This window comes from Amblyraja radiata, chromosome 18, assembly GCF_010909765.2.
Source record: "Amblyraja radiata isolate CabotCenter1 chromosome 18, sAmbRad1.1.pri, whole genome shotgun sequence".
In the NCBI taxonomy this organism is placed as follows: domain Eukaryota; kingdom Metazoa; phylum Chordata; class Chondrichthyes; order Rajiformes; family Rajidae; genus Amblyraja; species Amblyraja radiata.
Window position 1 is genome coordinate 12,940,136 of NC_045973.1, and position 18,083 is coordinate 12,958,218.

General features: G+C 39.3%; 1 protein-coding gene across 6 annotated transcripts in view; it reads right to left on the bottom strand.

Moving 5' to 3' along the window:
- cntn3 (contactin 3) overlaps positions 1 to 18,083 on the bottom strand; it is a 1,582,783-nt gene that overhangs the window by 185,402 nt on the left and 1,379,298 nt on the right. For all 6 annotated transcript variants that reach the window (XM_033036732.1, XM_033036731.1, XM_033036727.1 and 3 more), the window contains one exon: positions 8,289 to 8,464. In XM_033036732.1, coding sequence (XP_032892623.1) covers positions 8,289 to 8,464 — 176 coding nt within the window. The remainder of the gene's footprint in view (positions 1 to 8,288; positions 8,465 to 18,083) is intronic.

Consider the following 18,083-nt stretch of genomic DNA (forward strand, 5'->3'; position numbering starts at 1 on the left):
TCTAGTTGAAAGTTCCTTTTAAACTACATGCTTGCCAGTCTTCTTTGATCCTTCATTCTACCGTATTGGTAGATCATTCAGCTGCTGTGATCCTCCTCTTTCACATCCATTCCTATTACAGCAGGCAGTGAAGAAAGCGAATGGCATGTTGGCCTGCCGCCTTCATAACAAGAGGAGTTGAGTATAGGAGCAAATAAGTCATTCTGCAGTTGTGCAGGGCCCTAGTGAGACCACACCTGGAGTATTGTGTGCAGTTTTGGTCCCCTAATTTTAGGAAGGACATTCTTGCTATTGAGTGAGTGCAGCGTAGGTTCACAAGGTTAATTCCCGGGATGGCGGGACTGTCATATGCTGAGGGAGTGGAGCGGCTGGGCTAGTGTACTCTGGAATTTAGAAGGATGAGAGGTATTCTTATTGAAACATATAAGATTATTAAGGATTTGGACACACTAGAGGCAAGAAGCAAGTTCCCGATGTTGGGGGAGTCTAGAACTAGGGGCCACAGTTTAAGAATAAGGGGTAAGCCATTTAGAACGGAGATGAGACGACACTTTTTCCACACAGAGAGTTGCGAGTCTGTGGAATTCTCTGCCTCAGAGGGCGGTGGAGGCCGGTTCTCTGGATACTTTCAAGAGAGAGCAAGGAGGCAGGAACGGGGTACTGATTGGGGATTATAAGCCATGATCACATTGAATGGTGGTGCTGGCTCGTCTATCTATAGATTGCACACTATCTCCTCTTATCTGTGACAAATTCCAAAGTCACCTCTACCCAATCTTTTGATCATTTCTGCTAAACGTCTTGGTATCTATTCCCCTTGGTCTTCAGCATTAAGTACCTCAAGTCAATTGTTAGATTGAACTTGATAAATAAATGTGTGCATTATTATTCTAAAACCTTGTGGGATGGAATTTTCTGGCTTTCACTGCAAATGGTTTGGTCACTGGAAAATTAACAATGAATGTGGATAGACTTTGAAACTGTAACCTAAAGGCCAGAGAAATAAAATACAATTTACTGGCTATTCAAAATATGTTTCATTAAAATGCAAACAATGACTGAGCTGCATTTAAAAAATGGTATGACAAAACAAATCAAACACCAGATGCAACGTTATATATATGCCTCATAGCTGTACAGTTAATTTGCCAATCCAAAAATAATTATTTGCTTTTGAACATCTGATATTTTGGAACAATAGTATTTTCAACATTCTTAATATTAGAGCACAGCCAATTAAATACTTCAACCTGAAACATCACCCATCCTTTTTCTGCCGGACCTGTTGGGTTACTCCAGAACTTTGTGTCAATCTTCAAAATTGTTTAAGCTACACAACAAATATCAGGAGATGCAACACACTGGTAGTTCGGGGTAGGATGGACTACATCACACTTTTGTTGTTATTTTATTTTTGTTATTTGTTATTGTTTTATTTTGAGGACGCTCTTGGGTGTTATGGACTTACAGGATGCATCTTGGTTTCAGTCCTTTCCAAAATTAGATTTCTTTAATTATAGGCAGCCAGTTTAAATTGTGCTCTGGGAGATCACGCTTGATTGCGTGATCACAGAACTGTGAAATACAGACGGAACAGATGGAAAAGTATACAATAGAGCAAAACATAATTCACGCGTCTGTTGGTTTTTCTTTTCTGTATTACATTAAAAATAATTTAAAAATGCCAGAACTCATAAGTGGATATAATCTTTTGATGGAGAATACTTAAGATGTCTGATGATTTCCGACCCAGTTCTGCATAATACATGGTATTTGTGATATTTGAAAAAGAACACAAAATGCAGAAAGACATGTTTAATGTTTGATTGTTAGATACTCATCGGATGTTGTTATATCAAGTAGGTTTACAACGAGGGTTAAAGCCCAAATATTTCATGATTTAATCTTGTGATAAAATCTGTTTGAACATTAACTCACTGTGCAACACTCAGATTCTATTATTACACCAGTAAATGATCTCTTTTAACTCTTATTCAAGATTCTATACATGACTGGGCCTGATGCTTCCTTATTTATTGACCACTTTTCTATATTTATAATCCAAAAATGAATAGATATTACCGACTTCTGTACACTGGTTTTTATTTCATGAGATTATAAAGTGACAACTGAAAATGTTGTAATCTTCCATTAAATACAGAATTAAGGACAAGCAGGCGCATGATCCTAAGTGCACATTTTAAAATTGAAAATTTTATTTAGATCAGAGATAATGAGGCTTGAATTCCAATGCTGATGTTACCACAATATTTGCATGAGTGTTATTTTCACTGAAGGAGCAGATGAATTTAACATGACCATTGACAGCTCGCATGCATAAATATATATATTGTGAAATGTAATGAGAAAGTTATTCTCATAAATGTGCTATAATAATGCTGCAAAGGAGCACACAAGAGAAATATTGGCAATACGCTACTATGTTGAAGATAGCTCTATAATCAAATTGCGTTTAGAATTGGAAATAGATAGTTGGATTCCCGACTGCATTACATTTGTGCAACATAATCGCCGGATAGAAATTAGGGCAATAAATCATGAAGTTCATCTGTTGCTGTTTAAGCCTTTAAATTAAGCCATATCCTTATTATGCATTCCCATTTGACCATTATTCCATATTTATATCTCTTAACAGACAATGTTACAACAAAACCCCAGTATTATACGAGTTGATGTAATGAATGCTGTCCTCCGTTTCCAAATAAAACTCTCTAGACTTGTGAAGAATGACTTTCATTCTTGTAATTAAGCTGTGGTACCCTGCTTTAAATTATTTTAAGAGTATAAGTGGAAGGCATAAATATTTTAATGAAATGTATCCTGGAATTATTAGTAAACAGTTTTGCTTGTGTGTTAATTAACCACCCTACCTCAACTAGAGAGCAGTCTTGAACTACTGTCTACCTCATTGGTGACCCTCAAATTATCTTTGATCAGACTTTACTGGTTTTATCTTGCACCAAACATTATTCCCTTATCATGTATTGGTACACTGTGAATGGCTCGATTGTAATCACGTATTGTCTTTCTGCTGACTGGTTAGCACGCAACAAAAGCTTTTCACTGTACCTCAGTACATGTGACAATAAACTAAGCTGATGTGTTGAGGAGGGAGTTGGGTGAGGGGGGCAAAAATGAATTTGGATTTGGTTGAATTGGAAAGTTAGCCTTTGACTTGCACCTCAGGATTTATTCTCAAGAACCACCACATCTAATTGAAAGCACTTTGGCAGAACAATTCAGTTTTCATTTATCAGTTATGTAGAAACCTTTAAAAGAGATATTACTTTGAGGTATTACAGATGGTACCTTTAATCATACTTTATTGCTGATCATCTCAGTTCTTTTACCCCAAGGTGCTTTGGAACAGCATATCCTGTTCAAGTCAGAATATTTATGTGGAGTGGAAGCAAACACTGGAAGCCATTAATTAAAAGAAGAATGGTGTCTATGGTGGGATATTGTGAATTATCAATCGTTCTAATGGCACAAATAATAATTCCACTGCCCACTGACAAGATAATTAATGGGAAAGAGGTTTAAAATACTAATTAAACACAGTGAGCAATTATTTTCTGGAGCAGTAATTTGCATAACTGATGACAGAATTACTATCATCATGATTCTATAAACTGACATCATGCAATTTTTTTAGAAAATGGAAATGGACAAATAATCATGTTCTCTGCCAAGAGTTTCATTTCATTTCGGCAGACAACTGTGCACTTCAATCTGTAAAACATGCATTGCTCCATTTTCTGCACATGGAATACCACAATAAGAGACACAACAGACTTCCACATCTGTTGCTTCCAACTGATCTCCACCAGATAGATTCAGAAGGAGTAAGGACAGCAAATCAAAAATTAAAAACAAAAGCTATTTTGCTAAGTACGCATAAAAGCAATAATGATTTGTCTTATTGCGTAAATTGCTATTTTGTGCGCTTGTTTCTAGCTCATCTCGAGAAATATTGTCCTTGCAATACTTGGGACAGGTTTTTAAGAATTAAACTCCATATTGTGATTGGCACTTCATAATACTGTAATGCCTTAGGATATTACCTCAATGTTTGTCTTTGAATTATGTCAACCATTTGCTTGCATTGTTTGTTCATTTTTAGCACCAGAAGGTTGATTGCCAGAACTTCACATTTATCACAGTGCTAAAAGGCCACTTAAATTGGAAATGACAAGATATAACTTTCTGCGCTGAGCTTAATTCACACCTACTGCCTGAATAGGGAACTACAACACTATACAATGTATTGAGACAGTAATGCAGGCAAAAACATTTTTCATGACGCTGAAAGTGGAGCAGGCCTATTTAGACAATTCTGAACTTTGCCTGAATCATAATGATCCTTCTGTTCCAAGCAATCCATCTATGATCTTGGCTCAGCTTTTACCTCTAAATTGGTACATGGATAGGAAATGTTTAGAAGGAGATAGGCCAAATGCAGACAAATGAGTATAGGGGCAACTTAGTCAGCATAGATAAGTTGAGTCAAAGGACCTGTTTCTGTGTGGTATGACTCTATGGTTAATACAGCCTGACCTGCTGGACTCATTGCCTACTGAGCCGCAGTGATCCCTCCCTTTCTATATGCTTCTGTGACCTGACCTACACAGGCTTCTCAAGGCAATTGAAAGTACAATTGATATTGTCAAAAATCCTCCAAATTCATTGCAGCTATGGACAACCCAACATCAGTATCCTCTCCCAACTCAATAATCCAACAATGTGGTCTTTGTTACTCTCAGTAGCTACAGTATCTCAGGGAAGCCACAAAATTATAACGCCTGCTACCAAACTCGGAAACAGACACTCTATTCCTTTCTCCATCTTGGGGGAAATTACGGGTGAGACAGAAAAAAAATATACAAGAAAATGCCCAACATCCTTTCAGAAATACTACATCCCATTGGCTCCTGGGACACTGGTCTATTACTGCTCTTTGTGGTGAAGATGCTTCAGGATGGCATTGAGAACCTCAAGGCCATTCATAGAAGCATTGCAGAAGTAATCAGCAGGAGGACCCAACTTCACAAACTATCCATCTGTACACCCAACAGCCCACTTCCATACCGTCCATGAAAGAGTCTATGGCCCAAATGTTGGTGTTCATAGCTATTTCAATACTTAAAACCTAAGTAGCAGTAAGCCATCCTCAATCCCAAGGGACTGTCTAAGAGAAAAGCTTAAGGTATGGCCACATATTCACTCAAGTGTGTACACTGAAGAAAATGGAAAATGATTAAAAGGTATCTGGAAAATACATTCAAATACTTAGAATGTATGTATTATATCACCAGTGATGCAAATATGTAATTGACAATATTATTATTTCTGTAATAATATCTCTACATGTTAAGCTGTTACAAGGTTGACTTTCCAATAATATTAGAAAATGCAGTTCATTAAAGCTTCCATAGGATAGTATCGCAATATGTAATTCAACAAACACCTTATTTGTTCTCTTCGTGCTCAGTCTTGGTAAATCATAGAATCTAACTGAACATTTAATCACCTAATGTTACTTAAATATTGAAGTAACATGAATATTTTAATTTTATTCAAACACACTTTCTCATTCCAGTTATTATAATTTTGTAAGAAAACAAAGTTTGACCAGGAGACTGAACAATCTGACTGACCAGATGTACAATCATTTATAGTACAGCACAGGAACAGGTCCTTTGGTCCACAATGTCAGAATCAGAATCAGACTTTTTTCGCCAAGTAGGTTTGCAACATACAAGGAATTTCTGTGCCATGTTAAACTGATCTTCTCTGCCTGCATGTGATCCATATCTCTCCTTTCCCTGCATACCCATGTGCCTATCTAAAAGCCTTTTAAAAGCCAAATGCTATCATATCTGCTTCCACGGCCACTCCTGGCAGAGTGTTCCAGACACCTACCACTCTCTCTGTAAAAAAAATGTCTCCACACATCTCCATTAAACATTCCCCCTTTCGCCTTAAAGCTAGCCCTTCTAGTCTTTGACTCCCGTTACAACCACAAACGTAAATGTATTTTATTGGGATGTTATGTGATAGACCAACACAAAGTGGTGCATAATTGTGAAGTGAAAGGAAAATGATACATGGTTTTCAAATGTTTTTACAAATAAAAATTTGAAAAGTGTGGCGTGCAAAAGTATTCAGCCCCCCTGAGTCAATACTTTGTAGAACCACCTTTCGCTGCAATTACAGCTGCAAGTCTTTTGGGGTATGTCTCTACCAGCTTTGCACATCTAGAGACTGAAATTTTTGCCCATTCTTCTTTGCAAAACAGCTCAGATTGGATGGAGAGCGTCTGTGAACAGCAATTTTCAAGTCTTGCCAGAGATTCTCAATTAGATTTAGGTCTGGACTTTGACTGGGCCATTCTCACATGAATATGCTTTGATCTAAACCATTCCATTGTAGCTCTGGCTATATGTTTAGGGTCGTTGTCCTGCTGGAAGGTGAACCTCCGCCCCAGTCTCAAGTCTTTTGCAGATTCTAACAGGTTTTCTTCCAAGATTGCCCTGTATTTGGCTCCATCCATCTTCCCATCAACTCTGAACAACCTCCCTGTCCCTGCTGAAGAAAAGCATCCCCACAGCATGATGCTGCCACCACCATGTTTCACAGTGGGGATGGTGTGTTCAGGGTGATGTGCAGTGTCAGTTTTCCGCCACACATAGTGTTTTGCATTTAGGTCAAAAACTTAAATTTTGGTCTCATCTGACCAGAGCACCTTCCTCCACATGTTTGCTGTGTCCCCCACATGGCTTGTGGCAAACTGCAAACGGAACTGCTTATGGCTTTTTTTCAACAATGGCTTTCTTCTTGCCACTCTTCCATAAAGGCCCGATTTGTGGAGTGCACGACTAATAGTTGTCCTGTGGACAGATTCTCCCACCTGAGCTGTGGATCTCTGCAGCTCCTCCAGAGTTACCATGGGCCTCTTGGCTGCTTCTCTGATCAATGCTCTCCTAGCCCGGCCTGTCAGTTTAGGTGGATGGCCATGTCTTGGTAGGTTTGCAGTTGTGCCATACTCTTTCCATTTTCGGATGATGGATAGAACAGTGCCACGTGAGATGTTCAAAGCTTGGGATTTTTTTTATAACCTAACCCTGCTTTAAACTTCTCCACAACTTTATCCCTGACCTGTCTGGTGTGTTCCTTGGGCTTCATGATGCTGTTTGTTCACTAATGTTCTCTAACAAACCTCTGAGGCCTTCACAGAACAGCTGTATTTATACTGAGATTAGATTACACACAAGTGGACTCTATTTACTAATTAGGTGACTTCTGAAGGCAATTGGTTGCACTGGATTTTATTTAGGGGTATCAGAGTAAAGGGGGCTGAATACTTTTGCACGCCACACTTTTCAGATTTTTATTTGTAAAAAAATTTGAAAACTATGTATCATTTTCCTTCCACTTCACAATTATGCGCCACTTTGTGTTGGTCTTTCACATAAAATCCCAATAAAATACATTTACGTTTGTGGTTGTAACGTGACAAAATGTGGAAAAGTTCAAGGGGTATGAATACTTTTGCAAGCCACTGTATATCAACAGACTTGTATTTCATTTGCTAACAAGAATAAGCTTCTATCAGTAATGTAACCTCAACTCCTGGGACCATTAAGATACATTAGCAAATGCAAAACAACTGACCGTATAAATTTCTAGAAATTAATATTTTTCTTGTTTTTTCCTTGCCAACAAGTTAGTCATTAACTCCACCGTTATTCAACATTTAACATAAGGAAAGAAGTTCGAAGAAAATGTTTATCTATCAACATAAATCATATGTTACAATGCATGAGGCAAATATTTGTATGTGTTTTTAATCTCTACTTTTCATTCCTCACTTCTGAATAGCTTTCTCTCTCTATTTCTTCATTTTAGTTTTGTTGGCACTGAACATTCTATAGCCACCTCAACTAAGTTAACTTATGAACCTGGTCAATTAATACAAGTAGATTCCATGGAAGAGCATGACAGACCTATTCGATCCCAGAAGTGCAAAGCTCATTGTGATAATTACACGGAACTCAGGCTAATTTTGTCAGTGCCCATCTTTTCAATACTTCAGGATTTTAAGTAGACACCTCATTCGAGATCCCTCAATGTTGTATGACTGGAACCAATTTTCTGGGACTAGTTGAATAAGGCTCATACCTGGAAATTAATTATGCAATTGTCAAGCTTATCATCAAAATCATAATATCACAAAATTAGATGAGGAAGCTATATGTGTCACTTACCCCTCCAACCTTTTCAAAATGATCTCTATCTCTTCTGAAGTCTATAAGTTGTCCATTAAAAGACCATGCAAATTCAACACTCAGTGAAGGATCATGAGAGACTTGGCATGGTAAGATTGTACTTTCACCCACTGTGACGTCCATGTCCGAAGGTGGAATGGTAATTCTTGTTGGATCTGTCATTGGAAAAAAAAGTCATTTTAAAAACTCATCCCAGAACGTGTCAACTTTTATTAGAAAACCATGTCAAAGAAACATTTCAAGAACAGAATAGGTCAGTACGAATTGCATTGCCTAGAATAGTGCCACTATTGAACAATGACTGAAGACTCTCTAAATGACCGAGACCACATTCTAAATGTCTCTTACCTCCAGTAGTGAAACTGGGCCCCACCTACATTACACAACAAACTTTTTAAAAAATGGAGGAGTTATCAAATGGGCAAATAAAATGCACTATTATTAATTGAGATAAATGGAAAATCAATGGGCATATGTTTTTTGGGCGACGGGGTATAGCTCAAATAAAAGCTTTACAGACATATGATGTATACTTGTGGAATGTTTTACTCCTGTTCTTGTTTAAAAAAAGATTCTTAATTGTTGCATTCCTCGACCAGTTTTTGCAACTTTAACCTTTCATATTCAACCTTCCCTTATTTTCCATAACTTGTACAAAAGCACCAGTCCTTCCACTCCAAAATCTCTGAGATTCCCAAACCACCCTGTCACAGCTTGCTACTGTCATACTGAAGAGGATACAGAAGCTGAAGAACTATTACCCTCCGGGTTCAAGCAAAGCTTCTCCCCATCTCTACTGGGGGACTCGCCCGCCGTGGAACGACATCACCCACCGCAGACCGACGACCCGCCCGGTAGGCCCGGCTCACCCACCGCCGCCTTGAGCATATTCCCGATGAGAGCAATGGGGGGGGGGGGGACCTGGTGAAGTGCCGCCGAGATAAATGCGGGACCTGGCATGCGAGGTAGGGGGGGGGTCTACCAAGAGCAAAGAGGGAGCTGGCAGAGAGCCGCCGTGAAGGAAGGGGGATCCAGCGGAGTGTCACCGTGAAGGAAGGGGGAACTGGCGGGGGGGGGGGGGGGGAGGAGGAGGACTTTGTCGGTGCCAGCGCTTGGGGACACTTGTACACTGCCTAGGTTGTATGCAAATCTAAGCACTTCACTATACTAGGTACATATGACAATAAAGTATAATTCATATCATTAATTCATTGTATGATTAAAAAAATTTGAACCATGGAATTCTTGATTATGATTCCTCACATTTTGTTTACTTAGAAACCATTTTCTGCACCTTCACTTTCTGCACCAGATCTTTTGATAATGTACTGTTATTTCCTCCCCTCAATCAAAATGAATAAGACCATATCTGTGGCTACTCCATGTTCAATTGTATCTTTTCCATGCCTCCTTCACTAATAATATTTCTCTTGTCTTCAGCAGTAGTCACAGTACATTACTCCCCTGTGATGTGAACCAGATATTCATGTTGTTTGCATGTGATATAAGCACACGGCAGGGAAGGCGAGAACAGGTACAATTCATTAGGTGCCTTATTTTACAGTAGCGGTCATAAAGAACACTGGTAATTATCATACTGGTATACAGTAATTTAATCAATACCTGTGTTCACATAATAATACAAAGCTACAAACACACCAATGTATCATCTTGTCAATTAACTATCCTCCAACATGCTAATTATTTGTAATGTATTCATAGCTTTTAATCTAAAAGTTATAATGCTGATACAAAAAGGAGCACCAGTCAGCCCTTTAAGCCTGTTCCATCATTCATAGTGTCACAGAGTGAAACAGCATGGAAATAAGCCCTTGTCATTCTAAATTAGCCTTTGGCCCATATCCCCAACCCATCCTATCCATATATTTATTTGTGTCTTTTGAAAGTTGTAATTGTTTCTGCTTCTATTGGTTCCACTGCAGCTCATTCTGGATATGGACTACCCTCTGAGTGAAAAGGCTGCCCCTGGTGTCCCTTTTAAATCTCTTCCCTCTCACTTTAAGCTAGTTTTAGAATCCTCTATCCTGGGAATAAAGACCAGGATGGTTCACTTTATCCTCCCCGTACGTGGATTTTGTATGCCCATCATAATTACAGTACAATCATAACTGATCCTCCTTCTCAATACCAAATCCCTAACCTCTCCAATTGCCCCTTGATAACTTTCATGTTTAAAAATCTATTTCCTTAAACAACTTATTGCAACAACTTTTATATCTTTGCCTTCACAGGCAGAAGAGTGATTTCATTGTTTATTCAGATCGTAAATGGTATTAAATGATTTATCTTTAGTACTTATCAGGTGCAGGAATTATTATTTTGACCCTGATACATACAGCTATTAATGCACCTCTTCCGTAAGCTAATTTGCATTCTCCCAGAGGGTGCTATTAAGCAGTTTTTTTTCAATAGTGAATGATAAACTGACATGAGCAATCAAATGATCTGAGTTAAAATAAAATGAAGAGTGTTTAGTACCAAAACCAATTGAGGGCAATGGAGTGTAGGATTTCAAGAAGAAACCAACCTTGGTAATCAAATATTATTAACGTTGTAATGTCCTGTATTGCGGAGCAAGTCAGAACATTAATCAGAAAATTAGAAATGGAACTGTGTCATCCATGGTAGAGTGATTTGCAGTCTATTCACAGATTCAAAAGAGGAAATGATTTAATTATTCAGGAAAGAGTGACTTGAAGTCATCATGCTTTCTAATTTCTACACACAATTTCAAAGCCAATCCTAAACATCTAATCAGGAGTCCAGTTAAACATTCAGTTATGATGTCTACTTTTATCTTTTGTCAATTATTATTTTAATTGAACTATTGATGAGCCTGTTTCCTTTGATATTCAGCAAATCATCATATTAAAGAAGTCTGTTCACATAAACAAATCCAAGCAAGACGAAAAAAATGTCAAACAGCACTGATTCGACCTGCATTAATAAAAGTAATGGATTTTAAGGAGCTTATTGTGTAATTTGAAGAAATCTAGATATGGATATTACAAGAAAAAATGTAGTTCTATGAAACTGAATCATTCTTATCTGTACTGGATTATAGATTGATTTCATTAGTGTGACACTATAAATACCCAACATTCTGGATTTCCAGTCTAGGAAAAAAATTGTTCATTTTAAATGCATTTCCTTTGAAAATATTTCTTCACAGATTTAAATTTACATTTTGTTTTCCTTAATCAATTTCTTCAGTGAACTATGGTTTACAAATAGATTGAGAAATTCCAGATGTGTCAATGACTTCCAATGCATTTGTGACAGAGGGAATCTCTTCTTATTCTAGTCAACTTATCACAAGCCTTCAACACCACTAACTATACCACACTACCTTTCTCCAACCTGTTGCCACCGTTGTCCATTGGGTTGGGACCTCATTTGCAAGGTTCTACTATTGTCAATCCAGTGGTCACCATGGAATCATCTGAACACCTGAACCACTGGGTGGCGCCCACAATGGCCACCTCGCCAACACTGTCTCATCCCTTCCTTTATTGTTTTTTAGTATGTGTTAAATGTATGTTTTAGTGTTCTTCAGCTTGTTTTATGTGGGGGGTGGGGGGGATGGAAGATGCGATTTTTTTCCCATATCGTATCTCCGTCCGCACTGCAACCTAACATCAAGGAGCTGCCGACTGACTTCGGGAGCTCCAACTGCGGGAGCCTGCGTACTTTAACATCGTGGAGCTCGCGGTCCCTGGTTAGGGACAGACTTCGGGAGCTCCAAGCCACAGGAGTTTCGACCACCCTGACCCGGGGGCTTCGATCGACCCGATGCGGATGGTTTGACTGCCCCGACCGCGGGAGAAAAAAGAGGAAGAAGATTAGACTTGGTGTGGTGTGGTGTCAATCTGCTGTGGTGGATGTTTGTGTTGACTTTTATGTAGTTGTGTGTCTTGTTGCTTTTTTTTAAAAAGTATGGCTGTATGGTAATTTGTGTCCCACTGTGCTTTAACTGGTACACCTGACAATAAACCCTTTGAACCTTTGGTTGGAAGGGTCCCGACCTGGAACGTCAGCTATCCATGTTTTCCAGAGATGCTGCCTGACTCACTGAGTTGCTTCAGCATTTTGTGTTCTTTTGCATAACCCAGCATCTGCAGTTCCTGGTGTCGACAATCCTGCTGTATTGTTACTATTGGATCTCCCCTTCCAACTTCCCAGCAACCAGGAGTGAAATGTCATGGTCCATTTCCATTACATGCAAGAACCCTTTCACTGCACTACTTCCTTCCACTGCCTCAAACCTGTCAAATTTCTCCCCCAACATTCAGCAATGGCTGAGGCAATTTTTTACTCCATTCTGGGAATTTTACAATTATAAAATCCGAAAGTCATGTTGTTTTAAAACAGCCAAGGGCCTGTCCCACTTGGCGATTTTCCCCCCGACTGTCGGCATCATTGACTGACGTATAAGGTCACCAAAAAATTTGCGGCGTGATGCGGCGGTGACGCGGCGTGATGACGTATGACACGCGGTGTTTTTTCAAGTGTCCCAACATTTTTTTGTCACCGCTGGATTTTGAAATGTTCAAAAACTTTTGGTGACACTGATATGACGCCGGCAGTCGCCAAAAAAAATCGCCAAGTGGGACAGGCCCTGCACTCTCACCAAATGAATTTGTGCCAAACACTCATCTCACATTAGTCCTCCAATTTTTTCTTCCCTCTTTTCCATCGACTCCCATTAGATTTTACCATTCTCCTGTACACCAGGAGCAATTTACTGTGGCCAATTAACCTAACTACTTCCATACTCAGGCCAATTGACAAAAACCTCAGCCATCAAAAAGATATGAAAGGGAACTGAAGCACTTGGAAGAAATTCCTGTGGTCACAGAGAGAATGGGCAATCTCCACACATATAGCAACATTGGTCAAGATTGAACCTGGGTCACTTGAGCATTATGGCAGCAATTCTGCCATATGTTCCACCCTTAAAAAGACACTGTTTCATTGGCACTGCCCCCATTAATTGGATCCCCATTGTTTCCAATCTTAGTGGGTTATCTAACTCTAGAATGCATATCAAACCAGATACCTACACCGCAATTAAGATGGGATGTTTTCACTTTAGTACATGATTACAGCACAGAAACAGGCTATTGGAGCCATCATGAAAATGATGTCTACCTATTTGATCAAGTTCATAATTCCAATCCTTGTCCTTCTCCATAATGTTGCAACAAACACCAGCTGCTGAAAACCTCATCACATCTTTATTATCTTCGGACTTAATCAGTCTGACATAACCCTGGATGATGTCCCTTGATTCATACGCCATGAATTCAAGTTCTACTCTGCTGTTTTCTAATTTATTTCCATTCACTTAACACCATAGTGCTTGGTACCTTATATTAGTTTTCACCTAAAAAAATGCCAAATTTTAAAATTCTCATTTTGCTTTGATATGCCTCAGTGGGTTCATTCCTCGCTCTCTCTGTAATCTTCAGCCCCGTGATCCTCCAACTTCCCTATGCTTCTCCACTTCTGACCTCGATGAATTTCGGAAATTCATCACTTCACCATTGGCAAACCTGCCTTCATTTAGCAAAGGAGGAAAGCCCTGGGGTGCCCTAAAAACCTCTCAGCTTTTTGATGCTTTCCTCCCTGAATGATTGCCATCCTGAGTAATCTATGGAAAAACTGCCTGAAAATCCATAAGAAGCTTGCTTGCTCCTGTGAAATGGCATAGGACATTTTTACCATATTACATAACCATATACCTGCCATATGATTGTAAATCATGATTACTTTCTCAGATATTCTCTTGGCTCTTGATGTAATGTCATTGGAAAATAAATTATTGCTTAATGGATTGTTCCAGTATGCATTCGTTGGAGAAGTGATGGATGTACCTGTAGATTGACATTACCTTAGAAGTCACCTGGGAGACTAAAAGCAGCAATCATACTGAATTAGATCTGACTCTATAGAGCATCTGATGTATAAAAACATGCGTGACCATATTTCATAATCTACACTACATTGAACAGTAATGCAAGAGAGTGCTTTTGGATTTTATTTCGAACAGATTTGTGAAAATTCATCTACCACTAAGACAAATTACAATTTCCAGACTGAATATAGACACAAAAAGCTGGAGTAACTCAGCGGAACAGGCAGCATCTCTGGAGAGAAGGAATGGGTGATGTTTCGGGTCGAGACCCTTCTTCAGACGGAATGGTGAATTTAACAATTTCAGAAAATCTTTCTGCAATTCCCATTTCAATCAACACAATATTATCTTTTGATTTTTGTCTTGTTCTGATGTCACATGCTTTTGCCTTGCATCTATCCCAGGTTTTCGTTTTAATCTCCCACAACTTTCATCTGACCACAGATCTTTATATGCTGTCATTCATCGCCTCTCCCCAATGATCTTCAGCCATCCATTCCCACTCACTCTCTCCCAAAATTCTTAAACTTGATTGTTATTTCTTGGTCTCACAATGGCAAGAGAGTCAAGAATGATTTATTGTCGTTTGTACCAAAATAGAACAATGAAAAATCAGTCTGTGGAAGGGTCTCGACCCAAAACATCACCCATTCCTTCTATCCAGAGATGCTGCCTATCCCGCTGAGTTACTCCAACATTTTGTGTCTATCTTCAATGACATTTTTCACTTGCAACAACACAACAGGTTTGTAAATGTAGCAACTCAATGTTGTCCTGAACTCACTTTTTCTCTTCTTGGTTGTCACCTGACCTGCCAGAACTGTCTGTTCTTATTCATGAGAATGATAGCTCTAGTTCTGGTGCTGATGTGTCCATCTCCATTCATTCCCAACCCCATTATATTGCTTAGAAACATAGAAACATAGAAATTAGGTGCAGGAGTAGGCCATTCGGCCATTCAATATGATCATGGCTGATCATCCAACTCAGTATCCCGTACCTGCCTTCTCTCCATACCCTCTGATCCCCTTAGCCACAAGGGCCACATCTAACTCCCTCTTAAATATAGCCAATGAACTGGCCTCGACTACCCTCAGGGAGGGAGTTCCAGAGATTCACCACTCTCTGTGTGAAAAAAGTTCTTCTCATCTCGGTTTTAAAGGATTTCCCCCTTATCCTGAACAGAGGGAGGGGCGTGTGCGTATATGTGTGCGCATGCTTGTGCTCACAGATCAGTGATTTTCCATGCAGGGTGCAAGCTGTTTGCATGGTCATTCTCAAGTGCCTCATTTCTTCCATCTGGAGGCAGGCAAACATAGTTTAGCTGGAATGAATTTCTCCAAAGCTGGAAAATATACCAATCTACTCACTGAAGTGAAATTCCCAGCAGAGAGGATACCCATCTTCAGTTTTCTGCCTCTATTTGCCCATGACATTTGTTTTGAAAGATGCAAAGGTTCAACTGCTTAGATTGCACTGTTTGAAACATCTTTTCAGGAAGGCCAAGAAATGTCAAAGACCTGAGGGCATAGCTTTAAGTTGGGAGGGGCAATGTTTAAAAATATGCAAGATTTTTTTTACACCCAGAAAATGGTAGGTCCCATAAATGTGCTGCCAGAGGTGCTGGTGGAGGAGACACAATAGTGACATTAAAGAGGCATTTGTATATGTACGTGGATATGCAGGGAACAGAGGGAGGGGCGTGTGCGTATATGTGTGCGCATGCGTGTGTACACTCACACCCACCCACACAAAAGGGTATATATATATATATATATATATATATATATATATATATATATATATATATATATATACACACACACACATATATAATGTACTCAAACAATATATATACATGTGTGTGAATTTATGTGTGTCTGTGTGTGAGCGTGCACACGCGCCCACACACTCACACGCTCACATGCGCGCACACACACACACACACACACACACACAGAGGAGAGAGAGAGAGAATAGTGTGAGAAGTGGTAATTCGAGGCAGGTGGAAGCTCCCCTGGTGATAGGATTGTCCCTGTCTGATTAAACTAAATGCACTGTTTCTGTGCTGCATATTCACTGTAATTTATGAATGCAGAAGGGATGTGTTCCCTGGAAAATGTTGCACTGAGCTGGGTGAAATTCATCATGGGTGTTTGAGTGCAGTGTATACCTCTGGGTAAAGAACAATGCAGCATTAGTTTTGGTGAAAAATAGCTTTGAAAATTGAAGACACGTACCCCAAGGAATCTATGGTATTCCTGTAAAAACAGATAAATAGAATGTTTGTACAGCTAAGCTGGCAATTATTGGTTTACAAAAAGTGCATGTGGATAATTTTGTATCAACAAACACAAAGCTGTTCAGAAGACAAATAAATCAATAAATGTTAAAATGTTAAAGACTGCAAAGCAGTTGTGGGGTCTTTGGGCATTGACCGAGGATCTTGGATATTTTGGGTCAAATCCAGTCAAGACAATTTTAATTAGTGTTTTGAACTAGGAGCGTAGGTAGGGCCCCTCACTTATTTAGTAGTATTAAATGTTGCGCGTCAGCACTATTGATTGGAAGTACTGTCAAGCAAGCAGTTTCCAGCTGTACTTGTATATATATATTATTCTGAAATAGTCTACAACATGAGACAGAAAGGCAGATTGACACATCTGTTAAATTTCTGCCTAGAGATGGGAAGAAAAGTTTTGCCTCCACCCATTGACGACTTTGCAGCCTTTTCAAATGGCCTCAAGTATTCACCAGGTGAGGGAAACATGCCCCATGACGTAGCTGGAATTGTTGGGGAACACAACAATTCTATGCTCAGCCCTCGGATTTAACAGAATCAAGCTACTCATTAAACATAGGTAGTCTGAAGAACACTGAAACCTCACAGCCTACAGGGAAGTTATGAACTAGTTATGAAATAATACTCATGTTTGCAAATTAGAATTTCTCTACACATTTGTAAATATATTTAATTTTTGAGAGTACTTAAAAAATATATACTTAAGGGGCTGTCCCACTGCTGCTTCCTAATCTGCGAGTTCAGACGAGTTTGCCCTCAAATCATACTCGCAGCATGGCCGACACGAGGTCCTACGAGGTCTTTGTAACTCTCCTTCATGCTTGAGAGTGGTCCCCGCGTACTCGAGGCCTCAGCTAGGTCGCGGCATATTTTTCACAATGTTGAAAAATGCCCGCGAGTAAAAAAAAGTTGCCATGAAAAAAAAAAAAATCGATACTTTTTTTACTCGTAGGTTTAGTCGAAGTAGGTCGTAGTAGGTCGGCATGTTATTCATCGGTAACCTAGAGTAGTCGAAGGTAATCGAAGGTCGTTGAAGGTTGTCATAGATAGTCTTCAACATAGTCGAAGGGAGGTCGAAGGAGATCGACTTCACTCTCCACTATTCGGTGTCCAATTTTCCCCGAAGCTAGTCGAAGTTAGTCTTCAAGGTAGTTGAAGGAGGTCAAAGGAGGTCTTCTACATAGTCGAAGGTCTTCAACCTGACATTTTTTCAAACTCTCCTAAACTCGCCAATTAGGTCACCGCAGTGGGACAGTCCCTTTAGTCTATTCGATGATGTTGCAACGATTTACATGAGTAATAATTATCCTGCATTGCTTTGGCTGAGAACCAGTAATGAATGCCAAATTCATTCACTAATTGTTCATTTACAAATAATATTACCTAACACTTCCTATTGTGCTATCTTGTCCACCCATCTATTCAACATTTCCTGTAACAAATTCCCAAACTCACATTTCACTCTCTTATCTTGCATCACTGTGCAGTAATTATACTATGTGCTAATATATAGTCTGTAATGCTTCCCTGATAT